General features: G+C 40.0%; 1 protein-coding gene across 7 annotated transcripts in view; it reads left to right on the top strand.

Moving 5' to 3' along the window:
- SSH2 (slingshot protein phosphatase 2) overlaps positions 1-23,583 on the top strand; it is a 248,641-nt gene that overhangs the window by 118,883 nt on the left and 106,175 nt on the right. The window contains exon 1 of one of the 7 annotated variants that reach the window (XM_007123580.4): positions 17,229-17,554. The exons of the other annotated variants lie outside the window; for them this stretch is intronic. Coding sequence (XP_007123642.2) covers positions 17,427-17,554 — 128 coding nt within the window. The 5' untranslated portion in view covers positions 17,229-17,426. Of the gene's footprint in view, positions 1-17,228; positions 17,555-23,583 lie in introns of those variants that run through there. 7 annotated transcript variants of the gene reach the window in all.

The raw sequence follows: 23,583 nt of genomic DNA on the forward strand, positions 1-23,583 counted from the left end.
TTTCCTTTTCTCCACACTCTCTCCAGCATTTATTGTCTGTAGACTTTTTGATGATGGCCATTCTGATTGGTGTGAGGTAGCTGCAGTTTTGACTTGCATTTCTCTAATAATTAGTGATGTTGAGCATCTTTCCATGTGCTTTTTGGCTATCTGTATGTCTTCTTTGGTGAAATGTCTACTTAGGACTTCTGCCCATTTTTTGATTGGGTTGGTTTTTTTTTTTTTGATATTGAGCTGCATAAGCTGCTTGTAAATTTTGGAGATTAATCCTTTGTCAATTGCTCATTTGCAAATATTTTTCTCTCATTCTGAGGGTTGTCTTTTCATCTTGTTGATGGTTTCCTTTGCTGTTGAAAAGCTTTTAAGTTTCATTAGGTCCCATTTGTTTGTTTTTGTTTTTCTTTCCATTTCTCTCGGAGGTGTGTCAGAAAGGATCGTGCTGTTATTTATGTCATAGTGTGTTCTGCCTGTGTTTTCTTCTAAGAGTTTGATAGTGTCTGGCCTTACATTGAGGTCTTTAATCCATTTTGAGTTTATTTTTGTATATGGTGTTAGGGAGTGTTCTAATTTCATTCTTTTACATGTAGTTGTCCAGTTTTCCCAGCACCAATTATTGAAGAGGCTTCAACAGCAATTTTTAAAGTAACTCTCCTCTTTTTAGGTTTTTCAAAAGCATCCGACTTTATTTTCATAGAAATAAATTATTTTCGTATTCATACGTAATTGGTTTACATAATGTTTCATTAAATTATATAATTATGATTGCAATAGAAACCAACAGGTTTTTTTGGCCGGGGGGAAGGATTTGTTTCTGTCACTTTTTTTTTTTTTTTTAACATCTTTATTGGAGTATAATTGCTTTACAATGGTGTGTTAGTTTCTGCTGTATAACAAAGTGAATCAGCTATACATAAACATATATCCCCATATCTCCTCCCTGTTGCATCTCCCTCCCACCCTCCATATCCCACCCCTCTAGGTGGACACAAAACCCCAAGCTGATCTCCCTGTGCTATGTGGCTGCTTCCCACTAGCTATCTATTTTGCATTTGGTGGTATATATATGTCCATGCCACTCTCTCACTTCGTCCTAGCTTACCCTTCCCCCTTCCCGTGTCGTCAAGTGCATTCTCTACATCGGAACCAACAGTTCTTAAAACAAATACAAATATTCTTGACGAGCATCCAACTTGTAAAAGCAGAAGTGAACAGGCATACTAGAGAGGAGTAACCTGTTAGGCAGGGGCGTCTCTGCTTTACAGAGAGAATGGAGACTGTCAGTTACTCCAGGAAATTCCTTAAAAGTGAACGCTGGTTAGCAGTTCTCATAAAATTGCCGTGATGATGAAATGAGATATCATTCATTTACATAGTTTGGCATGATGCTTAGCACACAGTAAATGCTTAATAAATTATTTACTATTACTAAGAACATTTATAACCCACTATAACCTTTACAGAAGGCATCTTGAATAAAAGCATTAACCAGACAGCTTTGGGTAGTGATGAGAGGAGGGGAGGAATAGATTTTTCAAGGTAACTGAACAACATCTGCAAATGCAAACCTGTAAAAAGCATGCCATTCAGGGAGGAACATTGGGTAGTTTGGTGGACTGAGGGCCATTTTTTTCACATATCTCATCTGTCTCCCCTGCTTTACAGGGAGCTGTTTAATATATAATTATATATTCATACTTCTTTGAATATCTCACACTAACATGGTACCTGGCAAAATAGGCATTCACTGTTTTGGTATGCCTCTGTTTACCCATCTGTAAAATATAAACAATAAGTATAGTATATGTCCAAACATAAATTAACATTTAGGACTGTAAAAGCCCTATTTTGAAGGTTCAGCATAAGAAATTTAATATTCTGCTTCCTAGGGTTCCTTTTGTGTGTGTGTTTGTGTGTGTTGTTTTTTTGTTTTTTTTTTTTGCGGTACGCGGGCCTGCCTCTGCTGTGGCCTCTCCCATTGCAGAGCACAGGCTCCGGACGCGCAGGCTCAGCGGCCATGGCTCACGGGCCCAGCCGCTCCGTGGCATGTGGGATCTTCCCGGACCGGGGCACGAACCCGTGTCCCCTGCATCGGCAGGCGGACTCTCAACCACTGCGCCACCAGGGAAGCCCTCCTTTTTTTATTATTACAGAATTTTCCCTAGATTCTTAGTACTTATCATTCCAGTACTTATTATGCCCATGTAAAAGAGTAAGCAGAAATTTTTTCGTAGTTAATGCTTCAGTTTGACTAACTAAAGCTCTCTTTCCCTTGAGATTTTGTAAAAAACAGGGTTCTTAGGGGAAAACATGGCTACCCCTTACGGGTTTTTTTTTGATGCAGAGCAAAATTTGAACTCCCTTCAGAGATGTGAACTTAATGTTTGATGGAATACATCCATCATTCAAGCGGTATCACTCTATATATTCCGATATCAATATTGCTCTTTGGAGATGGGGTGGCTGTGTAGAATTAAGATGCCTTTAAACAGGGATTGCATCTTTACAAAGAACAGTTATAGCCCACAAAGACAGGTATTTGTGTGCTTTTTTTTTTAAGTGACGAAATTTCTTCTTGAAAGAATTAACTTTTTTTTAAATAGATTTATTTTACTTATTTATTTATTTTTGGCTGCGTGTCTTCGTTGCTGCACGCGGGCTTTCTCTAGTTGAGGCTAGCGGGGGCTACTCTTTGTTGTGGTGTGCAGGCTTCTCATTGTGATGGGTTCTCTTGTTGCAGAGCACGGGCTCCAGGCGTGCGGGCTTCAGTAGTTGTGGCACGTGGGCTTCAGTAGTTGTGGCTCATGGGCTCTAGAGCGCAGGCTCAGTAGTTGTGGCGCACGGGCTTAGTTGCTCCACGGCACGTGGATCTTCCCAGACCAGGGCTCGAACCCTTGTCCCCTGCATTGGCAGGCGGATTCTCAACCACTGCGCCGCCAGGTAAGCCCCTGAAAGAATTAACTTTTAAATGTGTATTTAGGTGCCACTTTGGATTACATTCAGCTGTAAGAGTTTCAGAATGGGGCGGGGGTGGGGGGCTATGTTTTTATTACTGTTTAATTAACTGTAATATCATATTTAATCATCCACTTCTGCTCTAGTAATATCTAGAATAAATTACACCTGGTAATATTATAAGAAGAAAATAACTCTTTAACTGTAATTCATTCACTGTTAGCTAATTCTGTCACTAGGCTCACACACAAAGCCCAAAATTTATTTTCTATGATATAAAAAGGACTATAATTTTAAGTAGTGTTCAGCAATCAGTATATTTCACTGACTTATTTTTGACAATCATTTATCATATCTTTTTATTTGCTCAATTTTCAAAAGTCAGCTTGTACATATTTTAAATTTTAATTTAAAATGTTAATTAAATTTAATTTTAGTAAGTACACAATTTTTCTTAAAAATTTTTTGTTAAGAATTGTGTTGATGCAACAATATCTCTCATTTCCTAAAATGGAATTGCTGTTTTTAACCCAACATAATCCTTTTCCTTGAAGGACCTTCCTTTTGGAAGGCAGTATGCTGTAATGAAAACAGTCTTCATTAAGCTTAGTTTTCTCTGAATATGTTACTTTACCTATAAAATTATGAAAATATCGACCCCAAAGAGTAATTACCATTAAATTCGGCCACTTAAGGTAAAGTACTTTACAAACAAATGATAAATATGTAATTTCTGGTAATGTAGTCATTTTTTAAATGCCACTAAAACAGAAAGATTTTTAGTTCATTGTTCTCGGTTATATGAAAAGAGCACTGGTATTGAAGTTAGGAGGCCTATGTTTGTATTGGTTGCATGACTTGACACAAGTAGATTCATTCTTTGAGACTCCGTTTCCTCTTCCTTAAAAAAATAATTAGTGTGCTTATTGTCAGGCAAAAATAATATACAAATATGAAAATACCTCAAACAGTAGGCAAAGTACTATTGTGTAATATTATATCACAGTGGTATTTATTTTACCAGTAGTGAATGTCTTTTGTACTAGTTCTTCTCAAGATCAACTTGAAGCAGAGCATTTTCCTGAGATAAGTTCATTTAGAAGGTTTGTGAGAGGGACTCTAAAAATCTTTTAAAAACATTTAAAAGTATTGCTCTTCTAATTTTTTGGTACACTCATTTTATTAGGTGTGCTTATCAACCATAAACAGTTTTCCATTTGGGGGCTTAAATCATGGTGAGAAAGGGATTACAAACAAATCATTTTATGAACTCTCCAGAAAAGGATGGAAAGGTCAAAGATGAAATTGCTGCTTTACAAGATATGGCTCTGTGAAGATAAATCTTAGAGGAACTGGTCTTTTCTCTTTTTCTTTGTTACATACCGTAAAGTAAGAGCTTAAACAGTAATTAGGCTATCAAGCCTAATTATTGTTTTCTGTAAGTATACTTACAGTATAGATCCTTAAGCATCTGAAACCAGTTGATGTCTTTCCTCACTGAGATTTTTAGACAAAGTATGAACTAGAGATTTTGGGGGTTTCTTTCCTAATATTTTATTATTAAAAAAAAATGTAAGGCTTCCCTGGCGGCGTGGTTAAGAATCCGCCTGCCAGTGCAGGAGACACGGGTTCGAGCCCTGGTCCAGGAAGATCCCACATGCCGCGGAGCAACTAAGCCTGTGTGCCACAACTAATGAGCCTGCGCTCTAGAGCCCGTGTTCCGCAACTACTGAAGCCCGCACGCCTAGAGCCCATGCTCCGCAACAAGAGAAGCCACGGCAACGAGAAGCCCGCGCACGGCAACGAAGAGTAGCCCCCACTCGCTGCAACTGGAGAAAGCCCACACACAGCAATGAAGACCCAACACAGCCAAAAATAAATAAATAAATAAATAAAATTAAAGGAAAAAAAACATGTAAACATGCAAGCAAGTTGAAAGAAGTATACAGTAAACGCTCAAATACACATCCCCCCTGGATTCACAATTAACGTTTTGCTGTATTGGCTTTATCATATATCTACTCATCTATCCATCCCTGGACTAGAAGTTTTTAAGCAGGAAAACGTTTTTATTTACTCTCTTATGTGTATTTTATATAGCAACCTTAAGAAAAAAAATTTTTTAAGTTCAATGCTTATAAGCTGTAATTTTCTGAATGAGTTTATATTAAAGAAAAATATTCCACATGCATAATATAAACACATGAATGGAAGGATGAACACCAAATTCAGGAGAGTAGTTACGTGCATAGAGGAAGGGGAAAGTGCTCTTAGAGAAGTTCACAGGGGGCTTCAACTGTAATGTTTTAAAGTCTGAAGAGTAAAATGTTAGAACATGATCCTGCTGTCTACTGAGTATCTGGCTGTGTGTTATCCTCTCTGTTCTTTGCTGTATGTTTGAAATATTTCACAATTAAACATTAAGAGAAAGAGTTGCTACCTAGTCTTCTTTTCCCCTGGCAAAGTATTTTTCATTTCACTTAAGATCCATTGTCCCGTTGGCCTTCCAGCTGAGGTGGATTGAATAGAATCGAGCAATACCATATCTCTTCTCAGTTAGTTGATGTACTAGCTGAAGAATGATACAGAGTACCCCCTTTCTACTGAGAATTGAGGAGTATAACTTTTGCATCCTTCTTGATTTTTGCCTAACCGAGGCAGGGAAAAGAAAAAAAGAAAACTTCCTGTATTGTATTTAAATTCCATGAAGATATCTGAAGGTTGTTGAAAAGTACAAAATTGTGTATAACTGTGTAATTTTGCATGTTCACCTGATTTCAGAGAAGAAAGACATGGAAAGTGAAATATGGCCAGGGAAGCTGATACATGAAAGCTTGGAGAGATAATGATGCTGCTCAGCCAGGGCCTGGAAACTTGATCAGGCTAAACAAACTGCATAGTACTAAATTGCTTGTGAAAGGACTGAATCAATCCTGCTGCGATTTGAACTTTTGGCTCCTGAAAGTCTAGAGCAGGCTTGAAAATAAAAATAAAACCCTTACATACTGGATTGTGTTCCAGGCCCTCTGCTGTATTCTCTGTATGAAGGAGGCATCTACCCAAAGAGCAAGAGGCAGCCGAAAGATGAGGCAATGAAAAGGAGTCCTAGGGATTTCGCCCCATATCAGGAGCTCCCAGGGAGAGAGACCCTCTGTCATTAACATATTGATTCCTTCAGGGAATATTTATCTAGAGCCCTAAGCAGAATATAGTGGGGTGTGGGGTAAAGGATCAACCAACCAGAATATATTTAATGCTTATGACTTGCCCGGCACTGTGCTAGGCTCTATGAAGTCCACAAAACAGAGTTACTGTACGTGATTTGCTTCAGCAGAGAGATAAATTATGTGGCATATGTGACATAAAATAGAGAATAAGACCTTGAATAACAATACAGATTATAGTGCTAAACGAGGGACTTCCCTGGTGGCGCAGTGGTTAAGAACCCGCCTGCCAATGCAGGGGACACGGGTTCGAGCCCTGGTCCAGGAAGATCCCACATGCCGTGGATCAACTAAGCCCGTGCGCCACAACTACGGAGCCTGCACTGTGGAGCCTGCGAGCCGCAACTACTGAAGCCCACGCGCGTAGAGCCCGTGCTCCACAGCAAGAGAAGCCACCTCAGTGAGAAGCCCACGCACTGCAATGAAGAGTAGCCCCCAGTCACCGCAACCGGAGAAAGCCTGCACGCAGCAACGAAGACCCAATGCAGCCAAAAATAAATAAATAAAAAAATTTTAAATAAATAAATAAATTCTAAAGGCGTTAGAAAAGAGTCATAGCATACTATAAACCAGGAATTGATCATTGGACTTAATCAGAAGGCCTCAGTTCAAATCCTAACTCTGACACTTGCTATGTAAACTTGGGCAGGTCCCTTAATTTTTGAGCCTCAATTTCCACACCAATAAAATGAAGCTGATAATCCCAGCTAGCTCTGTTTACCTCTACACAGGATTTCAGTAAGAATCAAGTGAGTATGTATGTGAAAACACTGTAGAGTTTTTAATTAATGAAAGAGCTGAGAATTGAACCAGGCCTTGAAAATATTTTATACGTGGATAACCTGGATAAAAATGGTCTCAGAGAAGGAATAATTTGAACAGAGAGGAGAGGGAGACTCAGATATAGGAGGACAGGATAGAAACCACCTAATTATGGCAAGGATTTGTTTTGGGAGAATGGGTAAAAAATAGTTACACTGATAGTGTTGGAGAAGGGATGGAGTTGAGAATAATATGCCATAATGGCTGGATTACAGTAGGATTTAAATTATGGAGGATCTGGGACTTCCCCGGTGGTGCAGTGGTTAAGAATCCGCCTGCCAATTCAGGGGACACGGGTTCCAGCCCTGGTCTGGGAAGATCCCACATGCTGCGGAGCAACTAAGCCCATGCGCCACAACTACTGAGCCCACGTGCCACAACTACTGAGCCCACATGCCACAACTACTGAAGCCAGTGCGCCTAGAGCCCATGCTCCGCAACAAGAGAAGCCACCACAATGAGAAGCCCGCGTTATGTGACATAAAATAGAGAATAAGACCTTGAATAACAATACAGATTATAGTGCTAAACGAGGGACTTCCCTGGTGGCGCAGTGGTTAAGAACCCGCCTGCCAATGCAGGGGACACGGGTTCGAGCCCTGGTCCAGGAAGATCCCACATGCCGTGGATCAACTAAGCCCGTGCGCCACAACTACGGAGCCTGCACTGTGGAGCCTGCGAGCCGCAACTACTGAAGCCCACGCGCGTAGAGCCCGTGCTCCACAGCAAGAGAAGCCACCTCAGTGAGAAGCCCACGCACTGCAATGAAGAGTAGCCCCCAGTCACCGCAACCGGAGAAAGCCTGCACGCAGCAACGAAGACCCAATGCAGCCAAAAATAAATAAATAAAAAAATTTTAAATAAATAAATAAATTCTAAAGGCGTTAGAAAAGAGTCATAGCATACTATAAACCAGGAATTGATCATTGGACTTAATCAGAAGGCCTCAGTTCAAATCCTAACTCTGACACTTGCTATGTAAACTTGGGCAGGTCCCTTAATTTTTGAGCCTCAATTTCCACACCAATAAAATGAAGCTGATAATCCCAGCTAGCTCTGTTTACCTCTACACAGGATTTCAGTAAGAATCAAGTGAGTATGTATGTGAAAACACTGTAGAGTTTTTAATTAATGAAAGAGCTGAGAATTGAACCAGGCCTTGAAAATATTTTATACGTGGATAACCTGGATAAAAATGGTCTCAGAGAAGGAATAATTTGAACAGAGAGGAGAGGGAGACTCAGATATAGGAGGACAGGATAGAAACCACCTAATTATGGCAAGGATTTGTTTTGGGAGAATGGGTAAAAAATAGTTACACTGATAGTGTTGGAGAAGGGATGGAGTTGAGAATAATATGCCATAATGGCTGGATTACAGTAGGATTTAAATTATGGAGGATCTGGGACTTCCCCGGTGGTGCAGTGGTTAAGAATCCGCCTGCCAATTCAGGGGACACGGGTTCCAGCCCTGGTCTGGGAAGATCCCACATGCTGCGGAGCAACTAAGCCCATGCGCCACAACTACTGAGCCCACGTGCCACAACTACTGAGCCCACATGCCACAACTACTGAAGCCAGTGCGCCTAGAGCCCATGCTCCGCAACAAGAGAAGCCACCACAATGAGAAGCCCGCGTACTGCAACGAAGAGTAGCCCCCACTCGCCACAGCTAGAGAAAGCCTGCACACAGCAACAAAGACCCAACGCAGACAAAAATAAATTAAAAAAAAAAAAAGAAAAGAAAAGGAAAAATAAATAAATAATTAAATTATGGAGGATCTGAAGGCCAGAAGAAGAGCTTGGGCTTGATCTGAAAGGGAATAAGGAACTATTTGGGGGTTTCAAGTAGGGAATTATTATAAAAGGGTTTAACTCATTTTGATAATCAGTATCTAAAGTGCCTGGCCTTAAGGTGTTCAGGATTAGTCCAGTTGTATTCAGTTAATCTGTCAATAGTATGTTGACAGATTGAATTGGACACATCTCAGCTTAGATGAATGGATCTGAGACTGGATGAATTGGACACACCTTAGCCTAGAGTCTAGGCTTCTTATCACCTAGACATTAGTCTGGTTCATCTTTTCCTTAACTGTAGCAAGGAATGATAATACCTGCCCAGCTAGTAGGTTTATTTAAAACATCAAATGAGATGATGATCCCATGATTATCCACAAATACATTAAATGCCTCCTTCATGTAAGACGCTGTGTATAAAAAAACTAGGGAAACAAAAAAATGTTTAGATATAAGTGCTTTGAAAAATGTTTTGGGATGAATAGGAGTTTGAAATACAGAGTTCTAAGGGATCTGGTAGCAAGAGGATGGTATACAACAGCCAGAAGATCATCTTACTGCTATATTTAGTACTGGGTTAGGTCCCTATTATTGTCAGGACCTGCTAGCTATAGCTAGGATCAAGTAGAGGAGAAAACACCAGGTGCAGGAAGGTAGGTATTTAAGGTCCGCAGGAGTTCTTCCTGTTGGCAGTAGACCTTTTCAGACTTAACCTGTTCGGTAGTGAACCTACATAGTCATGCAGACAGTGTAGAAGACTGATTAACAAAACAGGTTCTGGAGCCAGAATAACTGGCTGAGTTTGAAATACTACTGTATTACCTTAGGCAAATCATTTAACCTCTCTGAGCCTCGTAAAGATAATAATAGGATCATAGGGTTGTTTGTGAGAATTGAGATACTGCATGTAAACTCTTAATAGAGGATCTGGTACACAGTGAGTGTCAGCTCAATAAATATCAGTTATTGTTTTTACTTTCAAGACCTTCTCAGCTCCTCTAGATTCCGTATTATGTTACTCCCAAATTTATTTCCCATTTTTCTGTCTCTGTCTCACCCCATTTCAGGACATTGATAGTATTAGGCCACATTTGGCTCATTCACCTATAATGTCTTCTACATCATTAGCATCAAACAAGATCTTAAAACATCTTCTGGGGGCTTCCCTGGTGGTGCAGTGGTTGAGAATCTGCCTGCCAGTGCAGGGGACATGGGTTCAAGTCCTGGTCTGGGAAGATCCCACATGCCGCGGAGCAACTGGGCCCGTGAGCCACAATTACTGAGCCTGCGCGTCTGGAGCCTGTGCTCCGCAACAAGAGAGGCCGCGACAGTGAGAGGCCCGCGCACCGTGATGAAGAGTGGCCCCCGCTTGCCACAACTAGAGAAAGCCCTCGCACAGAAACGAAGACCCAACACAGCCATAAGTAAATAAATAAATAAATAAATTTTAAAAAAATCTTTTGAATTAAAAATTGTCTTCAAAATAGTTTATGTACTATATTTTTTACAGTCTAAGTAATTCTTTTAAATTAATTGTCTATAATATAGTTCTTCATATTTTTCTTTATAATTTAGTATATTTTTCTAGTTTCCTTAAGCATGTTTTACTTTTCTCATATTATACACATATACGTACGCCTATGTACGTATATATACATATATTGAGATATATATATATTTTTTAACACAGTATGTAAAAGATGTGTAGAAGAGAATCTTGGACCCTGAGTTAATTTAATAGATCACAATGTGGGAGGAGACACAAAGATTCCAGTGGAAAACAACAAACTAAACCCTTTAGGAAGGCAATTTGATAATGTCTGCCGATTCCTAAGATGTTTAAAATATTTTAACTAACTGCCAATTCCACCTCTAGGTATCCATCCAACAAATATATTCACATGAATGCCCAAAGATTGTGTGAAAGCATGTTCATAGTGATACTGTATATAATAGTAAAGACTGGAAACAATTTAAATGTTCATCAGTAGAGGACTATTTAAATAAATTATATATAATTGTAAAATAGAATACTATGCACTCCTTTAAAAGAATGAGGTACATCTTTATAAAGATGGAAAAGTGTCCAAGATATAGTGATAAGTGTGTGGGGAGCACAAAGCAGTATAATATGCATAATATAATTATGGCTTGTGTGCATGTGTGTTTCTTAAAGAGCAGCTACAATATATTCATGTTTGCTTATGCAAGGAAAATTTCTGGAAGTATTAACAATCATCCCTGGGAGTAGGGTGATGGGGATGAGAAGAGTGACCTTTACTTTATCTTTCTGAAAACTGAAAAAAAAATGTTTTTGAGCATGTGTTTAAAAAAATTTTTTTAATGTTTAAAGAGATTGTGAGGATTAAATGGTTAAATGTTTTGTAAGGTGTGTTGGATGTGAAAAGTGATCTATAAATGCCTATTATTTTTACTAAACAATAGAGTGTGAGGTTTTTGTAACCTGAAGAAAGCAGCATTTCAACATCTCTTCCTACTAGAGCATATGGTTAAGACTGTGGGGGGTGAGTGCCTTAGATCTGCCTCTCATGGAGTTGATAGGCAGATCTTTTCAGTATTCCCATTGCTCTTATGGTGGAAAGTTCCATAGAAAGGATTGGAAGGGCTCAGTGACATTGTTTAATCCAGTGTTTAAAACTATTGTCAGATATTCTTTTAAATAAAACTATTAGCCTAGTGGTGATTGCAAAACTTGATCGCTTTTAAGAGCCTTTGTTTACAGAGTTTAGTGTATTGTATTGAATGAAGAGTGCCTTTGACTAAGTGTAGCAAGATACCTCTAGGTACTGTCTGGGCAACAAGTTTGAAAATTAGGGGTATTATCTTGAGCGTTTTATCCTAGCATTTTACAGATTAACAGGAGACAGACTGTTGTGCTACTCTAGGTAACAGGCTTTTTGTTTTGTAACTCTTTAAAGTGTTGGCTTTCTCCCTTTTGACCCTCAGGAGATTAATTTACTATTTATTTCTCTAGATCAAGCCCCTTAGAGAAAACATAAAAATACAAATAGGTCTTCTGATTGGTATAATTATTCTTTCTTATGACTAGGTATTTAAAAAATAAAGTTACATAAGTTAATACTATTATTTCAAAGCTTAAAAAAAAAGAAAGCAAAATCCCAGTAAGCACTGCAGATCTCATGTTACTACAAGATGGCAATATATAATTAACTGCCTGGCAAACAATAATAGTAAAGACTTCCTGAATGAAATGGTGGTATATAGGGGAAGTTTATTTGTATTTTAATTTTCATTCATTCATCAACTTCTCATCCCAAATACAAACAAATACAATGCTTTCTGTTATTTGAAGCTGATTGGCCAATTTATGGACAGTAATAATACAAAAATTTAGTGCTGTCCTGTTTACAAAACACTTGTGTCTGTGTATCTTCGTAAACCTGGGAGGTAAGCATTACCATCCCACTTTAAGATTAAAGGAATCAGGGCTGGAACAGAGTAAGTTTTGCCTGTGGACAAAGTAGCTAGAGTCTAGAACTTTCTGATATCAGATTCATTGCCATTTTAATGTTGCCTGCTTTAGCTGTTTTTCAGGTTGGTTGGAAAAGAGCATAGAGGATTATCTCTAGTCCAACATTTTCATTTTCTCAGTGAATAAACTAAAATGCACAGTGGACTTTACCTGAAGGTTGCCAGACTGACTTCAGAGTCCCCTTGCGCCCCCCACACATGCACACACACGCTTTCTGAACAACCTAAAGAAAAGCACATAGGTCTTTTACCTCAGAGAAACACTCAAAGGATAAGATACATGGAAGAGTTAGAACAGCAGAAACATTTTAATAAAAATGTAAAAATTTATTATAGTCCTGCACTCTGATCTAAGATTCTTCATTGAACGCTCCAACTCTCTGATTTTATTCCTGAAGGGCAATCTCCTCAACCTTTCCCTTAGCTCTCTTTAAGCTTACAGAGCCATTAAGGCCAAAAAGTAGATTTTTGTGCCAGGCACTCTTTTCAGTGCTTTATATGTGTTAATTTAATTAATCCTCCCAATAACTTCATAAATTAGGTACTAATACTGAGCCCTAGATTAAGTAGCTATTTAAAGTTCATAGCTATTGGTGGCACTAGGATTCAAACTCTTCCGATTAATTCCAAGGCCAGAGTTTGTTGGTTTTTTTTTTTTTTTTTTTTTTTTTTTGGTACGCGGGCCTCTCACTGTTGTGGCCTCTCCCGTTGCAGAGCGCAGGCTCCGGACGCGTAGGCTCAGCGGCCATGGCTCACGGGCCCAGCCGCTCCGCGGCATGTGGGATCCTCCCGGACTGGGGCACGAACCCGTGTCCCCTGCATCGGCAGGTGGACTCCCAACCACTGCGCCGCCAGGGAAGCCCTTGGGTATTTTTTTAATAAACTTTAAAAAAAATTATTTTTAAATTTCTTTTTTAAATTAATTAATTAATATTTATTTTTGGCTGCGCTGGCTCTTTGTTGCTGCGTGCAGGCTTTCTCTAGCTGCAGTGAGCAGGGGCTACTCTTCTTTGAGGTGCACGGGCTTCTCACTGTCGTGGCTTCTCTTGTTGCGGAGTATGGGCTCTATCGGCACACGGGCTTCAGTAGTTGTGGCTCATGGGCTCTAGAGCCTGTGCAGGTTCAGTAGTTGTGGCGCATGGGCTTAGTTGCTCCACAACGTGTGGGATCTTCCCGGACCAGGGATCGAATCCGTGTCCCCTGCATTGGCAGGCGGATTCTTAACCACTGTGCCACCAGGGAAGTCCAGCCTGAGTTTTTAACTGTTGGGCTGTACTGCTTTGAACTAAATGACTGCATTAAGTGGATTAAATCCATTTTTCAGGATCTCCGGATTGGATGAAATTTCTTTCCTAAGGTTCCCGACTCTCCCAAAAACAGATCTTGGGATATTTCCTTAGGGTTTTATTATCCCATTTTACAGATGAAGTTAAGTGACTTGCCCAAAATCTTAGATTATTAAATGACTGTGTTAGAACTAAATTTAGGTCCTCTGGTTTCTAGCCTGCAGTTTTTGGTACTATAACATTGTCACATTTTAGCTCATTAGTTATTGTCAGTTCAAGTGATCCACCCATGTTGAAATTTTGTTACAGCAACAAAAGCATGTTCACATCCTTCACATTTCACCTTTGGACCTGTCCTGGAGTACAGTTAGGTCAGTATGCAAGTCTCTGGTTTTATACAGTTTTACAGTGTTTATACCTTATGGAGGGACACATGGAAACATAGTAATGGAAGTATCTTATAGATACAAGAGACATCTATTACTTAAAAAACTTTTAATGCTATTAATATATGAGTCTACAAAAAATTTGGTCATAGCTAATGCTGTCAAGAGCCAAATTAACATTTTAGAATATTCATACTTCTGATCCTTGAAATAGTCAGCAAATGACATGACAAAATTCATTTCAAATCTACTAAATTCAAGCAACAGTATAAAGAAATGCAGCGATTTTTCTTCAGGGCCTTTGTGCAGATTTTTTTTTTAGAGAAAGCCCCTTCTGACTTCATGTGGAGTAGAAAGCTAGCTTAGTTTATTTCATGCTGCTCAATTTAATTTGGAATCATTTTTGAATTCCTAGATGCTTGGGTACAGAGAACTTGCTCCCTAGAGCCTTGTTTCCTGACACTGGAGAGTAAAGGATTAAATTGAGCTGAAACTAAATTGATTGACATTTTGACACTCTGCAGATTGTGAAAAGAAACGGAATTTGTTCAACTTTTTGAAACAGTAGTAGAAAGAACTATTTCCTTAAAGGTACCTCAGTCTGCAGAGATGATTTTTTTTTTTCCTTAAAAACCAAGAGGCATGTTCTAGCACTTTCCCAATTTTCTATATTACAGTTCAAAATGAGAATTTAACTTTGAAAAGCTTTTGAAAAGTCCTCGATGGGGGTGTTAAAATAGTCTCCTTTTGTTGAACGGGCACTGACAGAAGTCTTTTGAGGAGAAACAAAGGACTGTGCACTTATGGGGTGTGACTATAGGAACCTATTTATAAAAGACAAGTATACATGTTTATGAAATCTTTATCTCTAGCGTTTTTAAATGCCAGAGATATTAAGTGTTGCATTGAGTAAGATACATTTCCTGATGAGTTCTTTTTCCGGCAGATACAAATGATTACCATGACATCATCTTTTCCTAAACGGCGTCATTTAAGTGTTGACTTCAATGAAATCCTGTCACTGCTGTGTCATGAAAGGAACTGGACTCACCTTAACAGTGCTGTTCCAAACAGCCTGCTACGTTTTTTTTGTTTTTTGAGTTTTTTTTTAATCACTGCAGGAGGCTGTAATAAATTACAGCCTGGAAGAAGTTTCAAACTGGCAAGTTTGCCAGATATTTAAAGCAATTTATTTTGGGGTGTATCAGCAGATTTTTTCTTACACCGCCATTTGGGTGCCTGCTGACATAGCCTGAATAAATCTTTCAAAATTTCCTTCCTAGAGATGGATGAAGATGACGATGCACTGGACTCCGAAGTCCAGACCTTTCATTAACTCTTCACTTGCCAACTAGTTCCTTCTTAATTTAGATTTATATTTCTGGCATGAGTTTGCAATATTTCCAGTCCCTCAGTGCCTTGGCAACAACTTTGTTTTATGGAAGGATCAACTAACAAAAGAGGGATTCTGGTTGTAGACATAGAATTTACAGTTTAGATTATTTCATTACTAGTATTTTGAAAATTGCCAAACTTCCCAATAGGAAAAGAAGTCTGAAATTTTATATAAAACAAAGACTTACTTCTTCTTGATTCTAGCATATGCTGAGTAGTAAAGTGAGTTCTTCCTAATTATAGTCTCTTTTATAATTCTAATTTCTCTTATAATTTTTTCTCATGCTCTCTTATGATAGTGAAGTCGCTTTTTTTTTAAATTATTAACTTTTGGCTCTGGAATTCCTAAAGCAACTTATATCGATGTATATTTTAGTCAAGTATTCATAAAAGCTAAAAATACTGATGCCCAAAAATACTTGTTCTGATGAGACGGTAAGGACAAGAGATAAGGGAGCTAACTTTTTTTTTTTAATTTATTAATTTATTTTTGGCTTCATTGGGTCTTCGTTGCTGCGCACGGGCTTTCTCTAGCTGCAGCGAGCGGGGGCTATTCTTCGTTGCGGTGCGCGGGCTTCTCATTACGGGGGCTTCTCTTGTGGAGCACAGGCTCTAGGCACGTGGGCTTCAGTAGTTGTAGCACGTAGGCTCAGTAGTTGTGGCTCGCGGGCTCTAGAGTGCAGGTTCAGTAGTTGGGGCGCACGGACTTAGTTGCTCCGTGGCATGTGGGATCTTTCCGGACCAGGGCTCGAACCCGTGTCCCCTGCATTGGTAGGCAGATTTTTAACCACTGCACCACCAGGGAAGCCCAGGGAGCTAACTTTTACTGAATGCCTGAAGGGGGCCAGTCCCTTTTGTAAGCCACTACACATAGCATAGTGTGTAGGTGAGAGAGAAAAGAAATTCTCTTTTTACAGAGCTGGTCCCTGTTCAGGTGAAAGGCACTGCTCAGCGAGTTGTTAAGGAAAATCATAAAGCATCAGGGAATAGGGTTTGGTGGGGAAAGCCCTAGATCAGGAGTTATAAAACGGGAGTTCCTATCTAAGTCACTTACAAATAAGATCATCTGGCTAGACCCTCAGTGTTTCCACATCGGCACAGTGAGGATATAATCTCTAGCCCGTCTTCCTCTCTAGATCATTTGGCACAGTAGTTCTCAACCAGGCTGTGCAATGGGATTACCAGGGGAGCTTTGAAAAATACTGACTTCTAGATCCCAACTTTAAGAGATTCCGATTTGATTTGTCTAGGGTGCAACCGGGCATTGGGATTTTTTTAAATCTCCACAGGAGGATTCATATGTGCAGTTAAGGCTGGGAATCCTTGATTTGGAGGATGGTTAGTAAATTTATTTACAAGCATTAGCAGATGTTATCGACAGTGTAGATAGACTTTTTTCCCCATCACAGCTTCAACTATTAAAAAAAAAAAATCCAGTTTATCTCAGCATTTTCCTAGCCCGTAGCACATAGGAAGCCGTTGATAAACATTTATTGCATTTGCGAGTGTACAGCCTTTTAAAGTTTTAAGGTCATTTGAAAAATGGGGTTTGTTTGAGGTTCATGCATAAAGCGGATTAAGAGGCAGGACCTTTCTGTTGAAACATTCCAATGAAATGCGAGCCTTTCTGGCCCACCCCCCGGCTCCCTTCACTCCTTCACCCAAGCCTAGGTGGCTGGGGGCCGACCCTTGTTCCCCAGGCTCCGACGCCGGCAGCGGATCCGGCGGGTGCTAAGACCTCCGGGGCGGGGCGCCCGCGGGGCCCGACCCTCTCGGGTCTCAGGACCCTCCCCGCCTGCGCGCTCAGCCCCGCCCCGCCCCGCCCCGCCCCGGACGCGAGTTGGGGCTGGCTGCTGGAGGCGCCCGGCCGCCGGGACTCCACAGCCGAGCCCCAGGGCTACGGCAGCTGTTTCCGCGCGACCCGGCAGGCGCACTTCTGCCGCCGGGAGTCCGCGCTGCCCGCGCCTCCAGTCTGGCGGAGCCCAAAGCGAGCGCCTCGTGCCGGAGTAGGGCGGGGGCCGGGATGCGGAGCTGTGCGCCTTGAGCCGGCCCCATGACCCTGAGCACGTTGGCCCGCGAGAGGAAGGCGCCCCCCGCCTGCACCTGGAGCCTCAGTGGCCCCGACATGATCCCCTACTTCTCTGCCAACGCGGTCATCTCGCAGAACGCCATCAACCAGCTGTGAGTGCGCTGCGCGCCCTCCCACTCTCTGTGAACGCTCGGAAAGTTTGCTTTTCAGCAGCCGCTTTCCCCCGGCAGTTGGGAGCAAGCAAGGGCGAAATCGCATCCTGCTTGCTTGCAGGTCTCGGGGCGTCTGGGGGCATAGTGGGGTGGAGGGGAAGGGTAATTCTTGGAGGGAAAAAGTGTCCTGGGGGTGGGGAGGCGGACAGAAGAATCCTTTGGGAGAATTTCTGGTAAACTTTGAGAGAATCTGAAAGTGAGGTCGCCCCAGGGAAATTGTCTGTGATGACTGAGTGACAGCCGTATGGCTTTCGGGAGACTTGGGCTGAAGGGCGGTCAGTAGCTCTGAACCGCCGGCCGGAAAAGCTAGCACTCCCTTGCGGGTCCTGCTGGTGCTCAAGCTCTCCCGTGTTTGTTGTTTTGTTTTCTTCTTTCAAATAAGTTTGCTTGTGACCATAGGTTTCTGTTACAAGCCGTGCACACAAAGAAAGGCAGTTCATTCTTAACACCCGCTGGTTGTAGTCTGAAATTATTTCATAAAACAGGATTTTAGTAGTTTGGCTCTTTTTCTTTTTGTCTCCGCCTGTAGTAGTACGTGCTAACAACCCAAGCCTGTATGCATACCTTCAATCGCCAAAGTGCAAGATTCATTTGCATCTTTAAATCTTAACTGTTTTCAAAGTCTCTAGAGTTGTTCCTCCCTTCCATTGTGGTTTAGCTATTTCTGAGAACTGTGTGCTCAAGCTTGTGGTTAATCTTATCTCACAGTTAGGGCAAAGTAGAGGAACTCTCATCTCACTGTTAAAAAGGGCGAAGCAGAGGAACTCCCATCTATTCAAGTTGCATCCTTAAACTAGTTGAGTGATTTAGGGTTACTTTTAGATAGCAGCAGTTTGGTCTTTGTAGTGTATTAGCACTCATTCGGAGTAGCTTCAACGAGAGTCACCTACTGAGGTTTTCCCAGACTCCTGGCACTTGAGCAACTTCTCTTTCCCTCCCAGGTCAACCCTAAAGAACTTTTTAGTTTCAGGTCCAACAATAGAAACTTTCCATTATCCCTTATTAAAGGTCCCAAGAATAGCATGTAAAGTGATTTATAGATAATCTTAAAGCTAATTTATTATTTTAACTAACTGTTTTGCTCTCTTACCAAATCAAATTTGCATTTCAACTTTTTTCCTTTGTGTTGATTCATGGTGGCGCACCGAAAAAGCAATATCCCCCCGCAGTATCGTGGTTTTACTGTTCTGTATTATAAACTATACAGAATTAAATCAACTGTTTACTTGTATTTTCCCTTTAAAAAAAAAAAGGACAATGGAGTGAATAATCTGAAAGTGGATAAACAATCTCAAAATAAATGTTAACGATACTTTTAAAAAGGTAGTGGAAGCAACCCACATGTCCATTAATGGATACATGGATAAACAATGTGGTATATAATACAACTGAATATTATTCAGCCTTACAAAGGAAGGAAATTCTGATATATGCTACAACATGGATGAACCTTTGAAGACATCATACTAAGTGAAATAAGCCAGTGACAAAGTACAAATACTATATGATTCCACTTATGAGAGAGACCTTAGAGTAGTCTGGTTGCTAGGGGTTGGAGGAGGGGAATGAGATGTTTGTGTTTAATAGGTACAGAATTGCATTTGAGGAAGAAGAAAAAGTTATGGGGATGGATGGTGGTGATGGTTGCACAACAATGTGAATGTATTTATTGGCACTGAACTGTACACTTAAAAATGGTTAAAATGGCAAATTTTATATATATTTAACTACAGTTTAAGAAAAAGTTTAAACAAAACTTAAAAGGCAGAGCTTCTAAGCTTTGTGGGGGAAAGGAGTTTTGAATCTTGCTTCCTAGTGTGGTCAAGCAAGGACAGATTTCTTTTCCTACTAATTAGTGACTTTGGGTAAGTCAGTTGAGTTCACTTTCTTAAACTGTAAAATGAGGATACGGTGGTTCCTACCCCAGAGGATTGTAAAAGATTATACGTGTGGTAACAATTTACAAACTATAAACCCCTGCCCAGGAAAATGTGTTAACTGAAATTAAACAAAAACTAATAGCTGCCATTGATTGACCACTTGCCACTGTGCTAAGTTTAATGTGTATTATTATCTCACTTAATCATCACAGCCACCCTATGAACTAATTTATTCTGTTTACAAATAATGTAGCTGAGGCTTAGAGAAGTTAAGTAATTACTCAAGACCATATAGCTCATAAATGACAGAACTGTCCTGAGAATCCAGATGTTTCCTAGGCCTGTGCTCTTAACCACTAGAAAAATGATCTTCTGTCTTAGTAGTTGCAAGGTCACTTTTGAGACGTACCTCTTAGGAGTTATCTTTATGCGCTGACATCTTCAACTTAGTAGTGAAAACATTTGCTACACAAAGAGTTTTGCTGCTAAGGTAGACAGTCTTTTAAAGAATTTGCAGAATATTTCTCTTTTCCTTTTTGTCTCTCTTTTACCACTTTTTTTTTCTTAAGAGAGTTTTGCTAATATTCACTTCTTCTAAAGTGTATTTATTAGTATTGCTTTAGCCATCATTTTTATTTTACATTTATAGTGTTGCCCAGTTCATCATCATTTAAAAATCTTTAGGGGCTTCCCTAGTGGCACAGTGATTAAGAATCCGCCTGCCAATGCAGGGGGCACGGGTTCAAGCCCTGGTCCGGGAAGGTCCCACATGCCGTGGAGCAACTAAGCCCGGGCGCCACAACTACTGAGGCTGCGCTCTAGAGCCCGCGAGCCACAACTACTGAAGTCCGTGCCCCTAGAGCCTGTGCTCCGCAACAAGAGAAGCCACCACAGTGAGGAGCCTGCGCACCCCAGCGAAGAGTAGCCCCCGCTCGCCACAACTAGAGAAAGCCTGCACACAGCAGCAAAGACCCAACACAGCCAAAAAAAAAAAAAAAAACTTTAAAGATCATTCTGAATAAAACCCTAAATTTTGTTAACTTACACACATTTTTGGCACCTAATGCAGAAGTTCTTAATTTGGGGTCTGTGGTTACTGAAGCCATGAATTCGCCACAACTAGAGAAAGCCTGCGCACAGCAGCAAAGACCCAACACAGCCAAAAAAAAAAAAAAAACTTTAAAGATCATTCTGAATAAAACCCTAAATTTTGTTAACTTACACACATTTTTGGCACCTAATGCAGAAGTTCTTAATTTGGGGTCTGTGGTTACTGAAGCCATGAATTGGCCTTAGAAGCTTAATGAACTCCTTGAGATCATATGAAAATGTTGGGTAAATATATTTTAAAAAATCATATTCTCAAAGTAATGTGATCTTATAAAAGGTTAAGAATCTCCTTCCTGGGACTTCACTGGTAGTCCAGTGGTTGAGACTCCACGCTCCCAATGCGGGGGGCCCGGGTTCCATCCCTGGTCAGAGAGCTAGATCCTGCATGCCCCAACTAAAAGATCCCGCATGCCGCAACTAAGACCTGGCACAGCCAAATAAACAAACAAACAAATAAATAAATACTTTTTAAAAAATCTCCTTCCTAAAGGGAAGTATTGTTTCTAAGGCCTGATACAGTAAAAACTTAACTGGTGTGAGCATTTCCCTGTGGTGCCAGATATGTAAATAGCAGTGATGAATGGGAGCAACTAAAAGATTAAGATTTAAGGTCCTTAAGTGAAGACTGAATTTTAAGTGTATGCTTGGGGCAAGGGGTACCTTGACACCTGAGTACTCTTAGCCCAGTGGTTCTCTTGTCGTTGCTGAGGACCCACTCATAAGAGCTTTTTTTCCTTTTCTCATTTGCTGCCTCACATTTGCTCTGGGTTTAGAAACCAAGTAAACCATGTAACAAATCTCATGAGAACTGTGTCAGAGTAAAAAGACCACAGTGAGATCTTAGGGGCTTCCCTATGGAGAAAGTTAATGACCTTTAGAGTAAGGCCTTTGGATACCTATTTTGGTGATTTCACGGGCTCTTTCGAATTTCTTGACTTTTAACTGTGTGTATATACATATAGGTGAAATTAGAGAATAGCTTGGGTATTACTGTATTTTATTGGGAATTATATCATCATTATTAGATTAAGGTCTCCCCTTACCATTGTGTAAAACTCACCAAATATAGTGTTATTTCTTATGTATTCAGAGAAGAACATTAATAAGTGTTTGAATTAACTCCAGAAACAAAGAATAGTTACTGTCATAAGTGTTAATCCTACTAGAAAAATATATGTGAGCAACTCGAGCGTCATCTGATCAAACTTCAAGTGTCTTGGATCAGACTGCTCAAATGATCATGAAAAGTTCCATACCCTTTAAGAATCTACACATGCTTTTAAATAAAACAAAAATCTGAACTTCTGAAAAATATGGGAGCCTATGTTATTTTTTTTTAAACCTATGTTATTTTTAGAGAGCCAGCCTTCAGTCTCTGAGAAGTGAAGTTGCTAAGCAAGGGGCCAAGGCTTTTCTAATGTTATTGTTATATGCCAAACAAATAGCTTATCGACAAATAGGTGACGATTTTTGTGTCCTGAAAAGTTCAGGGAAGGATCAAGAATTAGTAGATAAAATGCTGGCAAAGGCTATCATTAAAGCAGTGTTCCCATTATGAAAACCGCTGATCAAAAGTCTTGGAACTTAAAAAAAAAAAAGTCTTGGAACTTAGAAGCTTGAGACATTGCTTGATTTGTTAATGAGGTTACCTTGAGCTTTTTATCCTTGGCCCAAAATACTTGTATTTATTTACTTGGTTACGTATATGAGTTTGACTTCCTAGCTTCACATCAGTGCTTTCTGAAGCTCAAGCTCAGCAACAGAGGAGCATATTGAGATGATTATCCAAAATGTACCTTTTCATGAAATTGAAAGGGAGAAACAGCTGTGTTTTTTGTGTTTATTAGCGATAGTACGAACGCTCTTTCAGTTCTGCTGTATAGTTATGCAAGTGATTTCACATGTGCTCATCTCTGAACTTAAGCTTGCATCAGGATCACCTAGATGGCTTATTGAAACACAGACTGCTGCCTACACCCCCAGAGTTTCTGATTCTGTAGGTCTGGGGTGAGACTAGAGAATTTAAATTTCTAACAAGTTGCTAGAGGATGCTGATGATGCTGATCCAGGGACCACACTTTGGAAACCACTACCTTAAAGTATTCCTGTGAGGCAGATTGGGCAAGTCATTCTCCACATTTTGTAGAGTAAATAAACTAAAAAATCAAAATGGTGAAGTGATTGCCACAGGGATTACATGATTTGCTATTGGTAGAACTGAAACTAGAGCCAGCATTTCCTGTCTCCAAATCTAGAGCTCTTAACGATGCTGCATTCAAAGTCCTGATGCTTTGTATATATGTGGGAACATTTCTTTAGATAAAATTCTAGCAGTGGAATTTCTGGGTCTGATGGTATGTACCTGTTAAAATTTCCATACATGCTGCCAAAATGCTTTGCAGTTTGCTTTGCCAATTTGCTCGTACCAGCTATAAGTAAGGGTATATCTTACTTATATACTTACATAGGTATCTTCACCAACCCTGGTAATATTAGTGATATTAGATAGCAGTTAATTTTCTACTGAGCTCTTACTGTGTGCCAGGCATTGTTTTGAGTACTATGCATATTATCTCATTCTCTGTTCTTAACAACTTTGACTTAGGTGTATCCTCAGTTACACATGAGAGGGGCACAGAGATGTGAAGTAATTTGTCTAAGGTAATACAGCCAGGATGCAAACACAGACAGTCTCACTCCAGGACCCCTGAGCTTAAACACTGCTCTGTTTGCACTTCCCTTACTATTGAAGAACTTTAGGACCCTTTTGTATTTTTATTGGTCTTGCTCATTTTTCTTCTGTAATTTGCATGTTTGTACTTTAACCATTTTTCTTTTGGTAGTTTTTTTCATTTTCCTGTAGTACTCTGTATATTCCGAATATGTTTTTAAAATACTTTGCCCAGCCTATTGCTTGTCTTTTAATTTTGCGTCTTGTATAAAAGTTTTTAATTTTTTTTCATTTTTTAATTTATTGGC

This window comes from Physeter macrocephalus, chromosome 14 (genome assembly GCF_002837175.3).
Source record: "Physeter macrocephalus isolate SW-GA chromosome 14, ASM283717v5, whole genome shotgun sequence".
Classification (NCBI taxonomy): Eukaryota; Metazoa; Chordata; class Mammalia; order Artiodactyla; family Physeteridae; genus Physeter; species Physeter macrocephalus.